Below are 19,961 nucleotides of genomic sequence, written 5' to 3'. Positions count from 1 at the left end.
GAACAATAAAAAAGATGGCAACCCCTGCCAACTTAACAAATTACCATCACGACGCTAGGCTGTCGCATTGTGATGTCAGAGGAGGCTCGCTTCAACGTGAGGGGTCGCAGACAACTGCCGGTGAAACACATAACTATACAGCGAGTCTAGCAGGCTCAATTTGCTGAATGAAAGGGAAAGTGCTGTATGTGACCCAGGCAAAGGACGACAAACGACCGGGAATCGAGATGCCTGCATGATGTCACACCCGGTTCACTGCGCAGTTTCTCCAAAAGCGCGCAAGCTGTTTCCGCTCCATGCTGGATGTAAGCCGCCATTCGTGCACAGTACACGATTTGTCTTCCGGTGTGGAATCGCGGGGCTATCCATCTAAAGCAATGAGCTGGTGCGCCCAATTAGTGTTTGCAGTCCGCCTATGAACTGATGAACTGTGATGCTCTTCTAAAAACTCCACTTTATGTAATCTCGTGTCAGTGCATCCGTGTTCACAGTCGCAGTGAGCCATTAGTTTTCAAGGATCCTCATTGAAGAAAGCAATTAACAATCGGGAGACTATGCTTGCGAAGGCTATAGCCCTTTTTGCTGCGACAAACTTACGTTGTAATTGAATCCGATCTTCCCGTGGCAGTTTTCGCCGTCGACTCCTGTGGGGATTTCGGGGAGGCGCGGGGGGTGTATGCCTTCTGAGCGTCAACTACAAACCAAATAAAGACTCGCGAGACCAGCCAACCACACGAGAACTGCGTGTAGGTCTTAAGACCATAACTTGTGTTTTCACTCTCTCTACAGGATTCTAAAGATTCGGCACTATTAACCATTTGATACATGAATGCGCTGCGCATATTTATGTAATCATCTTCGTCTATTGAGATTTCCGACCAACACAACACGCTGTTAGATTCTTGTTGCCGTCACGCGGCGTGCTTGTGTGTATGCGGCGGAAGCTTGACGGAACGCCATTTTCCGGACTGTCTCTCGCAACCAACGTAATAGCAGAAGAAATGGCAGTGTACTTTTGTTGTTGTCTCTTTTCTGTAAGCTCTTGTGCATGCTGCATTACCACGCGATTTGTCTCGCCTTCTCCCCTCGTTTGGGCATTCAGTGCTTGCTCTTGGCCGGACTGCAAATTTGTTTGACCTTTATTTTTCATTTACCGTCCGTATTTTCTTGTCCTCTTTGTTCACCCTTTTGTTTGCCCTGTGTATTACGGAAGTCCAGAGGACGCCATTAGAGAGTCTCCGCTGAATGCATTCTGAACTCGGTGTGCTTGATAGAAAACGAGTGTCTTTATATTTATCGTGTCATGCGACGGCAGGCCATCAGTTTTGCAACCAGTCTTGCGCGGGGCCATTTGCCGCGTTTAATCTCGCGGCTCTTTATGTAAACGTATGTAAACACACGCTCAGATTGCCAAGCTGCTTGGGCGTGAAGCTACGTAATAGCCCAGTGTGTTGTTTGCGTTGCCTCTTCAACCTCTTGTTTGGTCTTCCCGTGCCTTAGTATCTGGTCCTGAAGACCGCATAATTTAAAGCGTGGGTGAACAATGGGATTTCGCCACCCGTTAAATGTAGGTGCTGCTAGAGATGTCACTTCAGACCTGATAACAGCGCGGTCAAGCAACGGCTATAGTACGTTGTGCTTCTGACCTCTAATGGGAATTCTTTGAGGAATCCTCTTCGCACTTTTCAGTAACTAGAAAAAAAATTCTATCAGAACTATAGCACCATTAACAAGTACTAATTTTATTATCGTTTAAATTACAAACACAACTGAAGCGATGGCGCCACTAGGAAGAAGTCACTCTTTAAAACTTCACACTGCCGCTACACCAACCTTTACATCTCCATAGTTTCCGCCGAACTTACTGCTTTTACAGATTTGCCTTGGTACAACGTTAAGTCTGTCATGAGAAACATTGTCGCAGTGTGGACAGTCTCTTTAGGAACATAATTCATTTGTTAGTGATTTTGGGAGGTGAGGCAGATTACGTAAAAAAAAAAAAAAAGCTGCTGGCCAATGGTGGTTGCGAATGACGTATTGGTGAAAGCACTGGACAACAGTGCTGCTGGTTTACGGACCAGCAGCTTTGTGAATACGGCCTCTGACTCGGGCCAAAATTGATGAAGGGATGACATGACATACATAGTTTGTCAACAGAGGCTTCACTCTGCGTAGCTCCTCATTGTCCTTTGTTCCACTTTCATCATTTATGTATCCAAATGCAAGGTAGGGGGGCCTTATCTCGACTCTTATTTATTTTTCGAGCGTCACGCGCACGCCACGCAGCTGCGAAATGAATAGTTGCACATGTTACCCAGTCAGTAAAGCTTTTCCGCGGTTCGTACGCAACGGCCTTAAATCGCGGGAATCGATTTCTGCCTAACTAAGGAGGCGCTCTTTCGAACGAGTGAAACGAAATCAGCCGTCACGGAGCGCTGCTCACACGAACTGCAATCCTCGTATTAAGAAATAAATGTGAATGAATGGAATGCATCGATGCGCACTTTCTCAAGATTTTGCAGAGATTTTAAATGTTGCAAAATAGTTGTGAAGTGATCGGTGCTGCGTTCGTGTCTGACGTCACTCCTATAGCGTGTGGTAGTTTTACGCCATAATCGAGGCATTCTTCATCCGGCAAACTGCCACCATGGTACACTTATCAACTTCTGCCAAGTGTCTTTTTTTTTTTTTGCAACACTAAATTTTTACATATCGCACGTGGCAAATTACACAGTTGTAAGCCTTGAACTAAATTACTCGATGAGGTGGACATGACTTTTACGGGAAATCAGAATGCATAATGAACTAATTAACAAAGATTTACTAATTTTCTTTCTTGAATTATTTACTACACGGCACACATTGCAATTGCAAAATTGTAGCTGGTGAGTTCGAAAGGCGCATTCACTTCGAACGAATTCTGAGGGTAACACCAGTTTCGAGATATTAATTTTCAAAGTGTGCGACAGGACACATTGACGTTCCGGTTACTCTAGCGCGTCAATTCATAAAACAGCATTTTCTTAAAAAAGTAAGTGGTACAATAGTACATTTTTGCCGCAAGCTTGCCGGCGCATGTTTCACAACCAGTGCCATTTAGAGAATTCGTTCCAAGTCGATATGCCTTGAAATTTCACTAGCTACGGTTCGTAACTTGCGATATGTGCTGTAAATTAATTAGTAAGAAAACTGCATTAGGTAAATGTCGTTGATTAGTCAATTAAGCATTTGATTGCTCGTCGAAGTAATGTCCGCCTTATGGAGTAATTAGTACAAGGGCTAGAATTGTGTTATCTACTGCAGGTGATTTTGAAAAATTCGGCGCAGCTAGATAAAAAAAATCCCCCTATACTGTATTTCTTTCCTGTCTCAACAGTTTTATTACTGATGCGCTCATGCAGCTGTCATTTCCTGCGGCAATTACGTGCAATGCCCTCAGCAGCAGAAAGGTGTCTTTCCTGCGTGGTTTCCTCCTCTGCCACTTGCATTAGCATGAGTTCTGCTTCGCCTCAAGACATACTTGCAACGCGGTGCAGCGTTTGAAGTTTGGTGGCGGGTTGTGCAAAGTTTGGTGAATAGGCGGGTTTAGTATGGCGATAAAGGCTTGCAAATGCTCCACGCGAGCGCCACTTACAATATCACTGCGGTATTTCACCACATTATGCGTATTAATTGACCTAGTCCAGAGGTGTACTGTATATCTGGCGCAGGTCCTAGTTTTACCATGCTCCACGCCTCATCGATTATGATTATTAATATAATTTTTAAACGTGGCAAACACGCTCCGATTAGGGGGAGGGTCAAGAATCCGTCGGTTGAAGGAAATACAGCAAAAATAAAGATAAATACAAGAATGAAACGAAGAGGTAGAGAAAGGTGAAACTGGGAAGAAAAAAAAATAGTGCATAATTGAGTATATTTAGACCACATGAACGGACAATTTAACCACTTGAACCATTTCTTCTTCCGTGTCTCTTCCTTAGGAGCAATTTCCACAGCAATAGACAAGAGGCCTGGACTTGCAGTATGTATACTCTCTCGAGTTGCGTTAGCATAAGTTCTACTTCACACTAAAGCATTATTATAACGAGGTGCAGTATTTTGTGTTCGCTTGCGCATCGGTTTATCTGGTCCTCAGGCGTACTGCATCGCCGGCTCACCTCCCAGTTCCACTCCCAGTTCCACTATGTTCCACTATGTTTCATATTTCATTTGGTTTGGTTTGATTTGTTTCTATATATCGCGCATGTTTTATTTAATCATCGAATTTATTTAGTCACCTTGTCTCTTCTTTACTAGTATAATTGAGGGATTTCCGCAGTGATAGAAGGCTTGTATTTGCTGTCTGAACCGCTCCGCAAGTTGCGATAGCACAAGTTCTACTTTGCCCCAACACAATGTTGCAACGTGGTTCAGCATTTGAAGCTCGCTTTGTGTGTCAACTGATTTGCTTCAGAGACATACTGCATATCTGCTTCAGCTCAAAGCTCCACCGTGCTCCAGATTTGTTGTTGTTGTTGTTTCTCTGCGCAAGTGGCACATGATTAAACCCTCTAATCCATTTCGTCTTCTTCGTCTCCCTCTAGTGCGTCAAGCTGCCTTAAACGGAGCCATGATTTTTCATAGAGTGAACTTGCTTTTGCGCTAAACTAATGCGTAGCGACGTGGCTTCACGGTGCCTTCTTGGTCGTTCCTTTAATTGGCTGCCTTTATGGAATAAGGAACATAACTATCTCCATCGTCTATAACGAATGATATTTATAAAACATGTACGCGGTAATTTTTGCAAGAACACTTCCATTGAAAGTGTTCCATCGGCAGAGCCGGGTCGCTGCCGAATACTCGCTACTAGTGTTGCTGTATATGCTTCCAAAGGGAGCAGATTTGGGTGTATGTTTTCCCTGCGCTGCTCGCGCCGTTAATTGCCGAGCGCCATCACGTGGCCTGATATGACTCAAATGTGCCCCCGCGCTGCGGTGAAAACAACTTTACGGACGCAACGCGGACATTTAGGTGGTGGTGGTGGTGGTGTTGCAGCAGGCGGTATTAGCCTGGCATACATAGCCGGCAATTATTCCGCCTGAGCCTCCTATGAGTGTCACTGTGTGTGTCATCAGGTGTCGAGGAGCCCCATATCTCAAATAAAGGCAATCAGCAGTCGTTGCGCCCTCTTCCTGATTGCCGCAGGCCCTGCTGGACAAACGACGTTTTCAAAGGTCCTGTGCGAAAGACTTAGTTTTTTTCGGTGCCATTAGAGTCCTTTAATACTTTTTCGAACAGTGTTAAAAGCCATTAACATCGGAATCTGGAGCTGGTGTGAAGGGAGCGTGCGTTTCATCCATTGGCTACTGTCAGTGACGTAGCTAGGAATCTTTTTCAGGGATCGGGGGGGGGGGGGGGGGGTACATTAACTTGAGCGGGTACGGGGCTAGGCAAAGGGGGGAGAGTGGCACGTGCTTGGCGTGCCACCTTCTGGCTACGGTATGAGTCGATAGCGGCGGTGTTCTCTCGTCTTGCGCAGTGAAGTGGTATAAACCACGTCATATCGACACAACTTGTGTTCCAGTACGACGGAGTGTAGCAGGTCCAACTGTACGGAAAGTGGCATACCCTTTTACGCAATGCCATGCGGACGGTCAGTTGTGCGCCGGCGACTGCAATGGCTTCTCCGTATATGGGCCACAACCGGGCAGCTCCGAAAGGAGCCGCCCGGTTTAGTCTGCGCATAAGGGAATCGTCAAATGTGCTGTACATAAGATGTGTGCGTGTAGAAATATGATATACTTTTCAATCTGTGCATCTGCACCCCGGAGATCGGATAGCGCAGCTGCTATGAACGACGGTTAGCGATAACTCACGCTTTGCCAACGGTCGCTAGTGTACTCGCAGGGCACGGAAGTTCTCTTGGTGACGATCCTTAATCAGCCGGTTGCATGCGGCCGAAATGCGCGCATGCACTTTCTGCGACAACTTATTCGTGTCCGCAATGATTCGCGCAACAAACACGATGACATGTTCCACGCTGCGTGCGTGACGTTTTTGGAAAGCTCCTTAAAATAAATAAATAATCCGTGCCTTCCGGCCACGGCGAGTACACTATTTATGCATGCTGGATAAAACCTCCCCCATATTTTCCATTGCAACCTTCTACAATGAACACGCGAAGTTTTGAGCTGTTCGACCGTATTCTGCCCTCGTAAGTGCCAGCTTGCACAGTGTGGGCGAATAATTGTCTCGCATGTTCTCAATCGCGACTAGCAGATTAAAAAAAAAAATAGAACAGCGTCTATACGCTTCTACCGCCGTGCTAAGTCTCGCACCTGCGCGCACGAGGAGTGGCTCTACCGTAAGCTATGGAACAAAATGGCGGAACTTCGCACAACTCTGCTCTCTTTGGGAGTCATATACAGGGACACTATACCCACTAACCCATGCTGAAACAGCAAGCTCAGCTTTAACCAAATACTGAAAAAAAAGACATTTTGTTGCTCTATTTTCTCCCACCACAGAGAGAGAGAGTCCTGTTGACAATATTTCGCTTTTCGCCACCTCAATCTAGACATTTCTCCACTCACACAAGAAAATAAATAGTCCTATCGATACGCCATGCTTATAGTAGCACACTGGTTGTAGCATAGGCTCACGGCGAACATGAGACACATAAGCTTGTTGAAAGCATTTTCGGCGTGAAGAAGGCGTTAAAAGAAAAGAAAAAGATTACCCAGTCTCCAGACAAAGTACCGTTGTTTCCTGCAGAACTACGTGGTCGGACAAGCAGTGAAAAGGTCAGTCGGTATTTCCCGGCGCAGCACTCGCGAAACAGAAAACTCGGGGTCACGTGATGCCACACCCACGGGCATGTGTAACCCGTCGTGAGCTTAACCAGCGTCCTTAGGCGTCTACTGCCAGCAAATGTGGTCACCTTCTGCGTTGAGCTTTTCCTACAACGAGCAAAACAGGCTCGCCTCACGCATAAAAGTCCTTTCGCTTGACCAGTAATTATAGCTGCCATTTTAAATGCCTTAACACTATCCTTTCTCAGAAAATAGCATATGACGACAATGAAGGAGACACTCGATTCGCGATGTAGCCAGTGCTTTCCTACACCAGTTGCTGCTCTGACGCACACCTTTACTGTATGCACAAGAAGTCATCTACAAGTTTCTGGATTCATGCTGCCCTGCCTTGACGCAGAGCGGTACGATGCGCCGCCGCTAGGTCACGCCTCCAGTATGAGCAATGCGCAATCAAATCAAGGGAACGTCATAAAATTCTGGAACCACGTTAAATATCTCCACAGAAAGAATGAAGCATTCAAGTATTGCATTCAGGACGCAGACGGAAGCAATTTGAAGGGGCAAGATGCGCTGAATTTTATTGTAGGCACTGTAACCGCGTCATTCACTAGCGGTGACGGAACGACCCGTGAAAAGGTGAATAACCGAAACAAGGTGAATGCATAAAATGAGTTACGGCTAAGAGATCCCAATTGAACAAAATGCAGTGGAACAAATGTTGACCTGCGCTTCAATGGGCTTAGATGTAATACCTGTGAGGCTAATTAAGGAATTCGGACCAAATATCGAGGAAGCATTGCTGGAGTCGTTAGGAAAAGTCATACAGGAGAAGAAAATTCCTTAAAGTTGACGGCAGAGTTAGAACTAAACTTAAAATTTGGGTTTTTACGTTCCAAAACCACGATCTGACTATGAAGCACGCCGGACTCCGGATTAAGTTTCACAACCTGGGGTTCCTTAGTGTGCACCTCAATCTAACTACACGAGCGTTTTTTGTATTTCCCCCAAATCGAAATGCGGCCTTTGCGGCCGGGATCGAACCCGCGACGTCGAGCTCAACAGTGCAACGCCTTGGCCACTAAGCTACCGTGGCGGATGGCGGCAGAGAAGGATGAGCTTACTTTACAAAGGTAATGGAGATAAAACCAACGTTAGGTCATACAGTTCGATTACAATATCATCGGTGGTATAAGGGTTAATGATACAAGTAGCTAAATTGAAGTTTAAAACATGGACAGGACAGAGCAAGAGACTGGGAGAACTACCGAACGGGTGTAGAATCGCCAGACACATCGGCTGCGTTGATTACATGTTTTTAATGACACGGTGTATCAAAATAACCAAGGAAGAGAACAGGTCATTATAATATTGTTTTTTATAGATACATCATAGCCTCATGTCGGAGCATTGAGTGATGGGTCATTGATTCATTGAGCAATAAGCCGCTATAGATATTAGCGAGGTGCGCGAAAACGTAAACAGGGAAATTTTTTAAAGCATCTTAAGATATATGAAGGAATCGTGGGCGGCAACTCCTAGAGGAAATAAAAATAGCGGAATAATTCAGTTAGCTACCATGACTAGGGCTAACTAATGATGAGGTCATAGATATCCGAAACGGTCTAGTCCAGGATTCCCATTGTCTCTACTCGTCTTTATAATACAGGTAATACGCGGGTGACATTATTTTGTTCATGCGAAAAGTCAGAGATACATAACGTCTTGCTGATTTATCTGAAAATGAGGGCGGATCTCTTGCATCTATAGTTAGTGTATAAATAAATCGGGTTTCGTGGAGTTGAATTATGCGACTGATTAACCGGAGACGATACAGGGAAATGAGATGCCGAGGGTAGGTGTGTACCTAGGAATATGACTCAAATAGGTTAACAGGTACATGGATTTGATGATAGGCTAGTCATAGCTAATCAAAGCGAAAGGCAAGATAGACGCCGCCATGAAGGAACTTATGGGGTTTCAACAAATATGTAGCAGTACAAGAAAAAAAAGAGAGAGAGAAACATTTATTTCCAGAAATGTATAGAGGTCGGCCTGAACTATAATAGCTTGCTCTTGCCTACTACTCTACAGTGGGAAAAAGGGACGGAAGTAAAAGGAATGATAATGAGGACAGGAGAAGAAGGTGCGTATATGCAAGTTCATAACGTTACAGCATCTCTAAAGCCGTGTGTATAAATTAGTAGCATCTAGAAATGCTATAGTTTCACTTGTAATCAAGGCTGCGCTGTTTGCACCAGGCCAACGGACCAAAAGAAACTCGTCTGATGGCGGCCTCTTATGGACGTTGCAATGGATGAGAGCAGTTGCTGTCGTTCTTGGGCTGTGTACGCGGGACAAATACAAAATGTGTGAGCAAGTGTTTCTGGCACGTGACAGTATTCACAATTAAAGCTAGTGTCGCTGACACTGTGTATAGCGCCTGGTGAGTGCGACACCAAGGCGAATCCGGCGAACCATACCTGTTTGGCTTATTTTGAGCTTGTGAGGCATACAGTGAACTTTCATCTCTGGGTCCCACTTATGCAATCGCCTGTGTGGTCGATCTGGTTGGGTCTCGTGCTCCAACGTAGAGTTGTGTATCAAGCAACGAAGCATATAGCGTTTGTGTTTGTTCGTGAGAACGTAATGCGTATTTCACAAGCATTATTTAAAGATGTTTTTACTTCCGCGTCTGGCCTATTCATTCCCGATCACATGACAGTGTGCAGGTATCCAATGAAAGATGGTATTCTGCCCATTTCTATTTGCAATGTCGAGAAGCTCGGTGATTTCTAGATCTAAGGAATAATACGGGCCCTGTCTCAGGACGAAGTCATTTGGTTTTGAGAGCTGGCTTAGCATGGTAGAATATCTTCCATGCGCGAGAGGGACCTCGGAGAGGAATCTAAGTGTCTCCCGCATTGCAACATGTTCTGTGGCAGTTTGATGTTGACCTACGGTCTAGTTTGAGCCGTCGAACGATGATCATCAGTGGGATGACGAAAGGTGCAGCAGAGGCATATGGCATATGGTACTGCGCACGTGTATAGCGATGGGTCTGTCAAGCAGTACAAGGCTTACGAAAATGAATTATTGTTCCCGGGCTTACGCTTAATTGCTAAATCGTTGCTGTGCATAAAATTTGAAGTGTAGTCGGGGGTTTATAATTTTTTCGATGTCTGTCGGAAGGCTAGCAGTGGGTGCACATGGAAAGACCATATATGAAGCAGTACATAGAAGCATAGGCAGGACGTCATTCGACGGGTGGGAGGCCAAGAGCAAAATCTGCTTCGAAAAACGAATGGGAAAAAGAATGAATATAGATGGGCGGTTAGGTTACTTAGGTACCTGTATAGGAAACATGTTAACTCACAGTGGAGAAAAAGAGTCAGTGAACTAACCGGTAAATGCTCATGGTGTGAGCTCATGGTGTGGACAGCGAGAGAGAAAATGGTGCTAAATTAACGATGTTGATCTAAACAGCGTACTAGAGAAAGCTAGGTATGGGAACAATATCGAGCAGCAAAAAATGAAATCAAAAGGGAGAATGTTTGTGATAATTCGGAGGCCAGTGGCGCTCTATTCGAAGCGAGAATAGGGCATGTGAGAATGCGTAGTTATAGAAAGCTTTATGAGGAAGGCGATTCATGCATAGCGTGTGTATTTGGTGCATAAACCATCAAGAATATTCTGGCAGAGCGTCACAGTATCCATTCAGCGATAAATCTGGAAGCAGTTGGCTTTACCGAGGCTTTAGTTATTAGGTGCAGTAGGAGAAACATTAATAAACAGTTTGTGGAGAGTAATAAGAGACGGCTGGAAGCCTGGAGGCGCAAAAACATGCAATGAAGCGAACTTTCCATTGTCAATATTGTACTTGAAACACATAGGGGTTTAAGTAGTCAGATACATCAGAAATGCTAAAATAACGAGCTTCTGCCACGTGAGTTCATGAGTTATCACAATATCCATCATGAGTTCACATTTGCAACAGCAGCAATATGCTTAGGATTGACAGTATTGAAATAAAGCAGAGGACTGTCGGAAGATAATCGCTATAGCAGCAAAACAGATCAAGCAGTCGAAGAAAACAAAGGAGGGTCAACTTGTAAAGCTCGAGACAAATGCAGCCTTCAGTATGATGAACTTGAGGCACATGGAAGAGAAGTAATGGGAGCTGGAGTTTTCCATCATTTGTATCGGCTACCATGTGAACACTTGGTGCAAAAGAACTCAATGACGTGCAAGTAATTAGGGCTGTTTAGTGGAGCACGAAATACTCATTTACCGTGAAAAATAATTACGATATACTGACAGGAATTACACGAACAGTAGAATCCAAGGTAAATGGATATTATAGGCATAAACAGGACGGCCATAGAATACAACGACAAATAGATCTTTCTTGAATACTCCAAGGAGAGCGCTCTATTTCTCGACGCTAGGTGTTTGGGGACCAAAGCTTACAAGCAAAAAATGACAGTGTAGATATTTTCCGATCCTGTATGTAAGCCAAGGAAACGACCGAACATTATTTGGACTGAAAGGAGTGTCACCGCAATTACTCCGGTCAAAGAAGTAGCAAAATGTAGCTGTTTTCCGATCCTGTGTGCAAGCCAAGGAAACGACCGAACATGATTTAGTAAGGTGTCATTCTTTTCAATCCCAGGTAGATGAGGCTATTATTATTATTATTATTATTATTATTATTATTATTATTATTATTATTATGTTTCAAAACATATACACTTGACAGGGAAAGGAAAAACGAGGATCAGGCTGGCAACTGCCATCGGAAGGGGCACAACGCCTGCCTGTACTTCAGAAAGAAGGAAACAGAAACATAGGAATGGAAATAGGAAGAAGGGGAGGAAAGAGAAAAGGAGAAAAATGACAAATCTCAAATCTCAAAAAATAAAGCAGAAGACACACAGTATAGAGATATTTAAAGGAAGCCATAGCACTGGCCCTCCCAAGACATTAGCACTACACTTCCCTTAACTTTCCCTCGCCTGTACACGCGCGCGCGCACACACACACACAAACTCATCCCGACCAACGCGAAACAACGTCGGCATGCCATTACAGCAACGCACGGTGTAAATAAATGCCGTTTCCCCACCAGCGCTAAGTTACCTACTTTCTCATCGATAAGTGGCAAATGGGTGAATTTTATCAGCATCCTCTTTGAAACAAGGTGTCAGATTGGGCCAGTCCAGTTGGTTCTTCTTAAAGCCCCTCCATAAACGTTTCCGCCGACTGGCGGTGACGCGTGGATGGAGGGGCTTTAGTTCTTCTTAGATTCCTCTTTTAGACTCATACTAGAGGCGCCCTCCCGTGTCGGAGAAGCGTACCACTCTCCCTCAAGGCAGGGAAGCATGCTTACGGGAACTTTTAAGTTATGCATCGCGAACACTTAGTAAACTGAGTCATTGCACGCTCTACCCTGCACTTTTCAATGGCGACTCGTTACCGCAACCATACGCTGATCACTTTCCGCCTGACCAGACACCATGCCTCCTTGTCGCAGCCACCGCTTCCACTGGGCCATCACACGATTACTAGTTCGTATTCATCAACGGCGCCGCTGAGGACGGCTCGAACAGTCGGCTGCATTGCAGAGAAATATCTGAGACGTGGGCAGTTACCACCGTGTGCGGGTTAAATTGTGCCAGAAACATTTGATCCGGCCTTACCCAAGGCACTTCAATGTTTAGAGCTACACTCACAGACTGGATACATGTCTTTTGTTTCACTGTTATCTTTGTAATACGTATATCATTATCTAATACCGTGTAATACAGCAACATACAGTGATCAAGATATCATCACGCTCAACTTATGAAGAGACCACCTGTGTTGCATTCTTCAACTTGCCTTAGCAGCATCGCATTGTGTTCGGCAAAAAAAAAGTTGTGGGTGGTGAAACAAACGCGTTCGTGCGCGATCATGCGCTTGTAACCCAGAAATATTGCAAGAAGCTTCGTCCGTGAAACTAATTAACGCTTCTCTACCTTACCGCAAAGCATAACGGCGAAACCTCTTCTAAAGCATAATTTATCGGCTATTTGACGGGATGCATGTTTGCAATGGAACCAGCTTGGACTGAAAAGAGTGTCACTGCAATTACTCCGGTCAAAGAAGTAGTAGCACACTCATTATTGAGTTTGTACAAATGCTTGCGACAACCTCGAAGATGTTATTGCGTGAGTCCAAAGTTCGGCACAGTAGGCTTAGTGAAATAAAAAAGTTTCGGACGAGTTCGCTTTCGAGTCGTCTGTGAGCTCTGCCGCACTTATGTTGCCTTTCATGAGGTCGACCTATAAACTCGGAAATACGAAACTTCACGTTTCTGGCTGAGGTAGAGATCAATGCGACTGTGAGGTACTCTTTGCCCGAACAACACTTACAGTTGAGTTTCTGAGCGTCGCATTGTGAAAAAAGAATTGAGCGTTGAACTAGGAAAAACAATAGGCAGTAGAACGAAGTCAATTTTTCTGTTCAACGACCCTTTCGAACTTCTATGCGTGCATTAAACACAGAATACATTGCGTGTGAATTGCATGCACTTGACTACCCAGACATCGTCTGTGGTGCTAACAGAACCTGACGTTGCATGTCTTTACTCATCCTTGATTTATCCTTTGTTTCCGCCTATATACAGACGAAGACGAATAAGGCACGGCAATGCGAAGTCAGCTCTACAAAATAGATTACGTCTGTAATATGACCGAATGCGAGTGAGTCGTCTCTTAAGTGAAGATGTATATCAGCTAGCTCAGAAGAAACCGTTATTATTCTCAGTTACTGCTCTCCGAAGTGGCGTCGATTCATTCCATTTATCTTGTCCGCTTTCCTCTTTACATCGGTGTGCGTGTTGTGAGAGGCTTGCTATGCCTGTGTCCGTTCCTCACAGCCCTGACAGCACAACTCGCGGCTGCTTGTCGTCCCACGCAGGTGAAGATCTGGTTCCAGAACCGGCGCGCCAAGGAGAAGCGGCTCAAGGAGGCCGAGCTAGAGAAACTCCGCATGGCCATGCGGCCGCTACTGCCTGGCGCCTTCGGCCTGGGCCTGGCTGGCGCGGGCCCGTTTGGCTCCTCCGCCGGTGCCTCGGGTGCCGTTACTCCCGGCGGCTACGTGCACCCACCGCGGCTGGTGCAGGCGGCACCACCCGCACACCACCCACCGTTCGGCGGCGCCGAGGCCGTGTCGGCTCTGCAGCAGCAGCGTCCCGCGTTGTGAGTGCAGCCAAAGCGTGGTCGCGCGTTGCTCTTATTGCATGCGCGACAACGGCTCGTGTCGACACAGTCGAGGCGCACGTAGCCGGGGGCTGCCGGAGGCGTGACGGTGGGCACGTGACGAGCTTCTGTTATTCGCCACCCAAGAAAGGTTTCACAGAGCTCTCCTTTCTGAAGAGCGCTGGAAGTGCTGTATCAGGGACAAAATAAAAAAAGAAAAGAAAAGCGAGAGAGGAACTTAGCTCAAAGCGTCCGCCATTCCAGTTGAAAAAGCAAGCTGACAGTGGCTCTCTGTAAGGATATATCGCAAGCGAAGGTTGCATGGCTGGCCACGTGCAGTAGGATGCAGTTGTGATGAATATTCGAGCACGACCATAAAGTGTGGTTGGTAGCCGATGGCTTCGTAGAGGCAGCAGGTCGTTGGCGCACCAGGGGTAAGCGCAAGTAAAGCAATATATTTGTGCTGCAATAATATTATTATGCTGGCGATGAATATCGTCACGGTTCAGTTAAAGCTACTAATCGAATTCCGTATTCATCTTTTCTTTAAATTGCGATATCGAGGCATCGCAGATTATCGAACAGGTGTGCATGAAGTATCGGCGCATCGTTGTGGCCTTAGCCAGGCGGCGGCAGCAGGTGTGGTTGGTGCCCCATATAGCCAGCGCAGATGCCACTATACGTCCTTTGCCATCGTGTCGCTGAAGGTCTGCCTAATGAAAAGCGCTGTTATATCCGTCGTTGCAACTCTTGTATAAAGAGATACGGATGCCTTAGAAATCCCAAGCTGAGACTTTAATTGACCAGTTGCAGAGAACGGATTCCTTTATTATTATTATTATTATTATTATTATTTTTATTATTAATATTATTATTATTATTATTATTATTATTATTATTATTATTTGCATGAATACAAAGAAAGATAGTACAAGTGTGTAAAACAGTGCTCCGAATATTTACTCGTTTCACATCCCAAGACGCACCGAAATGTGATAAGTGAACACTCGAGTGCCACACACATAATCGACAGAGTGGTTCAAACGCAGACGGCCAGCTATGCCAATATATATATATATATATATATATATATATATATATATATAGGGTGTCCCAGCTAACTTGGACCAGAGAGAGAGAGAGAAGGGAAGACAGAAAGGCAGGGAGGTTAACTAGACTGAGTCCAGTTTGCTACCCTACACGTGGGGAGGGGAATGGGGAGTGAAAGAGGGAGAGAGAGAACTTAGGTGTAGGATGTCTACAGTCTGGCACTCAAGTCTGTTGCCCTCAGGTAGCGAAAAAGCGCTCGAACTGCTTTCTGGGCCAATGAACTATGAGGCCAGGCCCCCAAGATCTTCGCTTCCGTAAATGGCCTGTCATCCAGTCTATTTAAGGCACACTGGAGAGTCTCACGTGACGCAACACTGCTGTGTCGGCTGTGGGTAGGAGTAGCATTCACCAACTCCTACAGCTATCGTATTGGAATGGCGGATTCACCAATGTGCGCTAAGTGCAAGTGTGAAGAGACCATCAGTCACCTTCTGTGCCACTGTTCTCGCTTCGAACTTGGACCAAGATTTTAAAAATACCCATGAGCTCTAGAGAAATCGTACCGACTGCATAGTAGCCGTAGTCGTATGTACTTACGGCCAGTATATTTTTCCCCACCAACGTATTACTTAATTAATTACTTTTAATTAGTGAACTTTTTCATTATTTCTTGAATCGCTAACATATCAATTACAAAGTTGTAGGGCACCTTAAATAACTTCCGAATCAAGCATTGATTTCGTAGTGAAGTGGTCCTGGTTGTTTATTCCAAGAAAAAACAAAAGCCCGCAAAATATGCGAAATACGAAATAGATGCGCACTCTCACGCCGCTACTCAAGCGCCTACAAGCAACCATTGAAAGATCTACGGCTACATTCTCTTATCGCCGCGTCGTACAAGGCTCCGCTACGCTTGCGAATGCCTCAGCAGCGTGTTCTTCTCTTGACGCCGCGACCATCACATAGCGTGAAGCCCTCTATCGAGCTGCCGCCGCTACTAAAGCCGTGTATCCGTGGCTATTCGCTTGGGAGCGCTTGTGTAGCGGCGTGCGAGCGCGTATCTATTTGTTATTTCGGATGTTTCGCGCGCTTTTCTTCTTTCTTGGCAAAACCAACGAGGCAAAGCTGAGCACTAAACAAATGCTTGATTCGGAGGTTATTTGAGGTGCCCTACAACTTTGTAATTGATATGTTTGCGGTTCAAGCAATAATTAAAAAGTTCACTAATTAAAAGTAATTAATTAAGTAATACGTTGGTGATGAAAAATATACTGGCCGTAAGTACATACGACTACGGCTACTATGCAGTCGGTACGATTTCTGTAGAGCTCGTGGGTGTCTTTAAAATCTGGGTGCAAATTAGCTGGGACACCCCTGTATATATATATATATATATATATATATATATATATATATATAGCCTTAATTCTTATATGCCAAGCACAAGTGATCCATGTTTCACTGACGCTATCGCAGCAACCCACAGATCTCGTAAAGTCTCGCCGGTGTTACCAATTTAACCCATCTTACAGTTTCGCCCGAAAAACAGTTCGACAGCGGTCATAGAACAGCAAATTAACATCGAATCGAACACATTTATATGGTGCCACAAAATACTGATGACCCTATTCGTCTCCCTCGATATCAGTCACCAGTGACGCTTTCGTAAAATATTTTGTAACTTTCTACTCGTTCGTGTGCTGTGTATGAATTTATTGGGATTGTTTTCTGATAACTTCAGAACAGGAATAAAGCCAGAAGCGCATGGAACGCTGCTATAGACTGAGGCGCCTTGTGGCCACCATGTGTTTCTGCACTTGTAACCAGTCTTGCTCCTAGTGGAATTAACATGCGGCAACAGGACCGGCACGCAGCAAACCTTCACATGGCATATGTCTAGTGATCAGTGCGTATAAACTTAGCAGAAGCTGTCAACCTGTCTGCTGTGCGAGTACGTGTTCAACAGCAAAGTTTCTTAGCTTCGCGTCACGTGTGTGCTCATGGTTATATACATATGATTTAACGAACTGGTGTTGCAATACACCTGCAAATAAGGCATGCGAAATACATGGGCGATTTCATTGGCGTCACTGCACCGACGGACGTTACACAAATGTTCCAGCGGACTAATTAGGTAGCTAGAGAACCAAGGGGCTCTAATTAATTTTGTAATTAGCTTCATCCAGGTGGCTTATGTCCCATTTGAGAACCTGCAGCCCCATTGACGTGCATTTAAGTACTCTGTTTATGCATCTTCTGGAAGTTCCGCAAGTGATGCCAACTGCCATTTATCCACCGAACGGACGCATTCTTCGGCGAGCGCTTATGAATTTTTTTTACGGCGGGAGAAGTAGCGAATGCGTGGTGTTAGTGAGCTGCAGGCTGTGGCCTCCCGTTGCCATGCAACTTCCCCCCTTTTGGGTATGCATTTTGTGGCTGAATCTCACCGACCGTGGTTCTCTTGAAGTCCAGACTATCCATCTTAGATAGACAATCGCGGCGTAACATTTAATTTCCCCAGTGGCAGGGCTTAGCAAGTGTCTATACAGTCTGTTAGCAGGGTTAGTGTAGCCTTCCTAAAGAATTCACGCATTAATAAGAGAGTGGTTCTATACCACTGTTCATCACTTGCCGAGCAATGGTAGTTTCGTCCTTACTATTACCTGGCACTTTGTTATACAAAGATCTTTCTTACCCGATTTCTGGTTCTCTCTAGCAAATCTACAATGCTTTGCTAACCGACGTTTTTTGTAGAGGCCCTAAGAAACGTTGGTACGTTAGTCAGTCAGTGAACCTGACGCACCTCCTTGCGCGTGCGCCAGCAAATACATTCTGGTAGAAAAAGAGAGAGAAAAGAAAAGATCAAAACATTCTGCATCCAAAGCATTATTTGTACTTATGCAAGCGGAAAAGAAAAGTGGACATGTGACATCCCAAACACACACACAAAAAAGAATGCTTGACTTATCGAAGTGCACGCTCGAATAAGTAACTGTAGGTAACTAGGGTTCTCTAGTAATATATTCGCCGCCAGAGTTTACTCACAGACGGAACTCACGAAGCGTTCAGACGAATGAACATTTATTTCGAGAGAATGGGTGCCGCCCAATCGTGATAGCCTAGCAGTGGATCAATTGAAAACGGTGTTTACGAACATAAACGCATTGTTCACCCGGCCCCAGAATTTCACCAAAGTGTGTGTGATATAACTAAGGCTAAGAGTAACAAACTGCTTCTAAAAAGAGCCACTTACCTTTGCGTTGTATATCTATATCTTCGTGGGTGTATAGCACTGTGTGCTATGCATTTCTGGCACTTTTCATTTACTTAACACACACACACACACACACACACACACACTCACACACACACACACACACACACACACACACACACACACACACACACACACACACACACGCACGCACGCACACACACACACACACACACGCACACACACACACACACGCACACACACACACACACACACACACACACGCACGCGCGCGCGCGCACGCACGCACGCACGCACGCACACACACACACACACACACACACACACACACACACACACACATATTTTACTGCTATGCGAGAAGGAGTAGCCCCTACTGTTATGGAGCGACTACATCTCTTTCTTTTATTTTCATTTCAATAAAAACAGTACTTTGCTATATTACATCTCAGTTCAGTATCCTTATTTCCTGAGTAATAAACGAGAAACCTTGTTTTCCACTTTTTCAGATAGCGCCAGCTCCGTGGAGATCTAGCACCCTGCCGGCCAGGGTGACAGAGCCACCATTCTCGAAGTCACCGGTCAAGCGCGAGGAAGGACCTCGTTGTAAATATGTAAAAAAAAAACTAATTTTATCGTATTAGGACGTTCGAAAAATAAATTACACAAGTTACTCGAGTCGCTCTGGTGGTGACGCTTCTCATTTGCCGCACACTTGTCTGCGCCGCCGAACTCCCGCTCGGACGCGGGAACTCACGCTTTGCCACGACAGCAATGTGACGCGTACTAAGGGCAAGCGATAGTGACGGGGAAAAAAAAAAGCATTAATAAGCCGCCATGCCGGACGCTATCTGTGCGCGGGTAAATGCGCATGGGCTGCGCACAGCTCAGCTGGAGCGCAGTGCGCTGTCCCGGGCGAGCGCTGTCTGACCTGCTGGGAGGCCCGAAGGCGTGCGGCAACCTGTGGTAGAAGCCACTCAGCACGACTCACTATGTGTCGCCGTCGTATTTGCCTCTTCGGGGCTCATTGTAAGTCTGAGGCTGCACAGTAAGCCAGACAGCAGTCACATGCTTTAGTCTTGCGGTCTGTACTTGCAGACGTCTGTTTAAGTGCGCGGAGTTTCCGTGGACACCATGAATATTGTCTGTCAGTACAAGAGCGCGAGAATAAATGTTAATCAACTTTCTTCCCCCTATTTACTAACGACATGCTCGTGTTACACAGTCACAGCGTGTACAATGTGCTCGTGTGGTGAACGAACAGCCAAAGAGAAATATTGGTTTTACATCGCGGGACAGAACTAATCGATTGGTACACAATGACGTCGCATAGAGGAGCGGGAGCTCTGGCGCCAAACTTATAGGTAATTCAAGAAACAAAGCATCTCCTTAGTGGCATGCGCGTTTCAACCTTGCGCGTTCTTTCTCTTTCTTTTTTGTGTGTGTGTGTGTGTGTGTGTGCGTGTGTTACACCGAGACTTTGCAGAAAAGAGCTGAAGTCGACAAGTGTCATTTCTATTGATTCCATTATGTGGAGGAAAAAATAGATGTGGCTGATGAACAGTTTGGCACAAATGTATTGCACAATTGATCATCGTCACGAGGTAGGAGCGACTTTTTTATTTTCTAGAAATCTCAATT

The 19,961-nt window shown here is 45.4% G+C and overlaps 1 protein-coding gene across 1 annotated transcript in view; it reads left to right on the top strand.

Moving 5' to 3' along the window:
- The window catches only part of LOC126544064 (homeobox protein MSX-2-like), a 70,676-nt gene extending 51,678 nt beyond the window's left edge, over window positions 1–18,998 (top strand). Inside the window, exons 3-4 of the mRNA XM_050191270.3 lie at window positions 13,755–14,035; window positions 18,830–18,998. Coding sequence (XP_050047227.1) covers window positions 13,755–14,035; window positions 18,830–18,833 — 285 coding nt within the window. The 3' untranslated portion in view covers window positions 18,834–18,998. The remainder of the gene's footprint in view (window positions 1–13,754; window positions 14,036–18,829) is intronic.
- Window positions 18,999–19,961: the final 963 nt, after the last annotated feature.

This window comes from Dermacentor andersoni, chromosome 1, assembly GCF_023375885.2.
Source record: "Dermacentor andersoni chromosome 1, qqDerAnde1_hic_scaffold, whole genome shotgun sequence".
In the NCBI taxonomy this organism is placed as follows: Eukaryota; Metazoa; Arthropoda; class Arachnida; order Ixodida; family Ixodidae; genus Dermacentor; species Dermacentor andersoni.
Note: the sequence above shows the minus strand (reverse complement) of the source record. Positions and strands in the feature narration are given on the sequence as shown.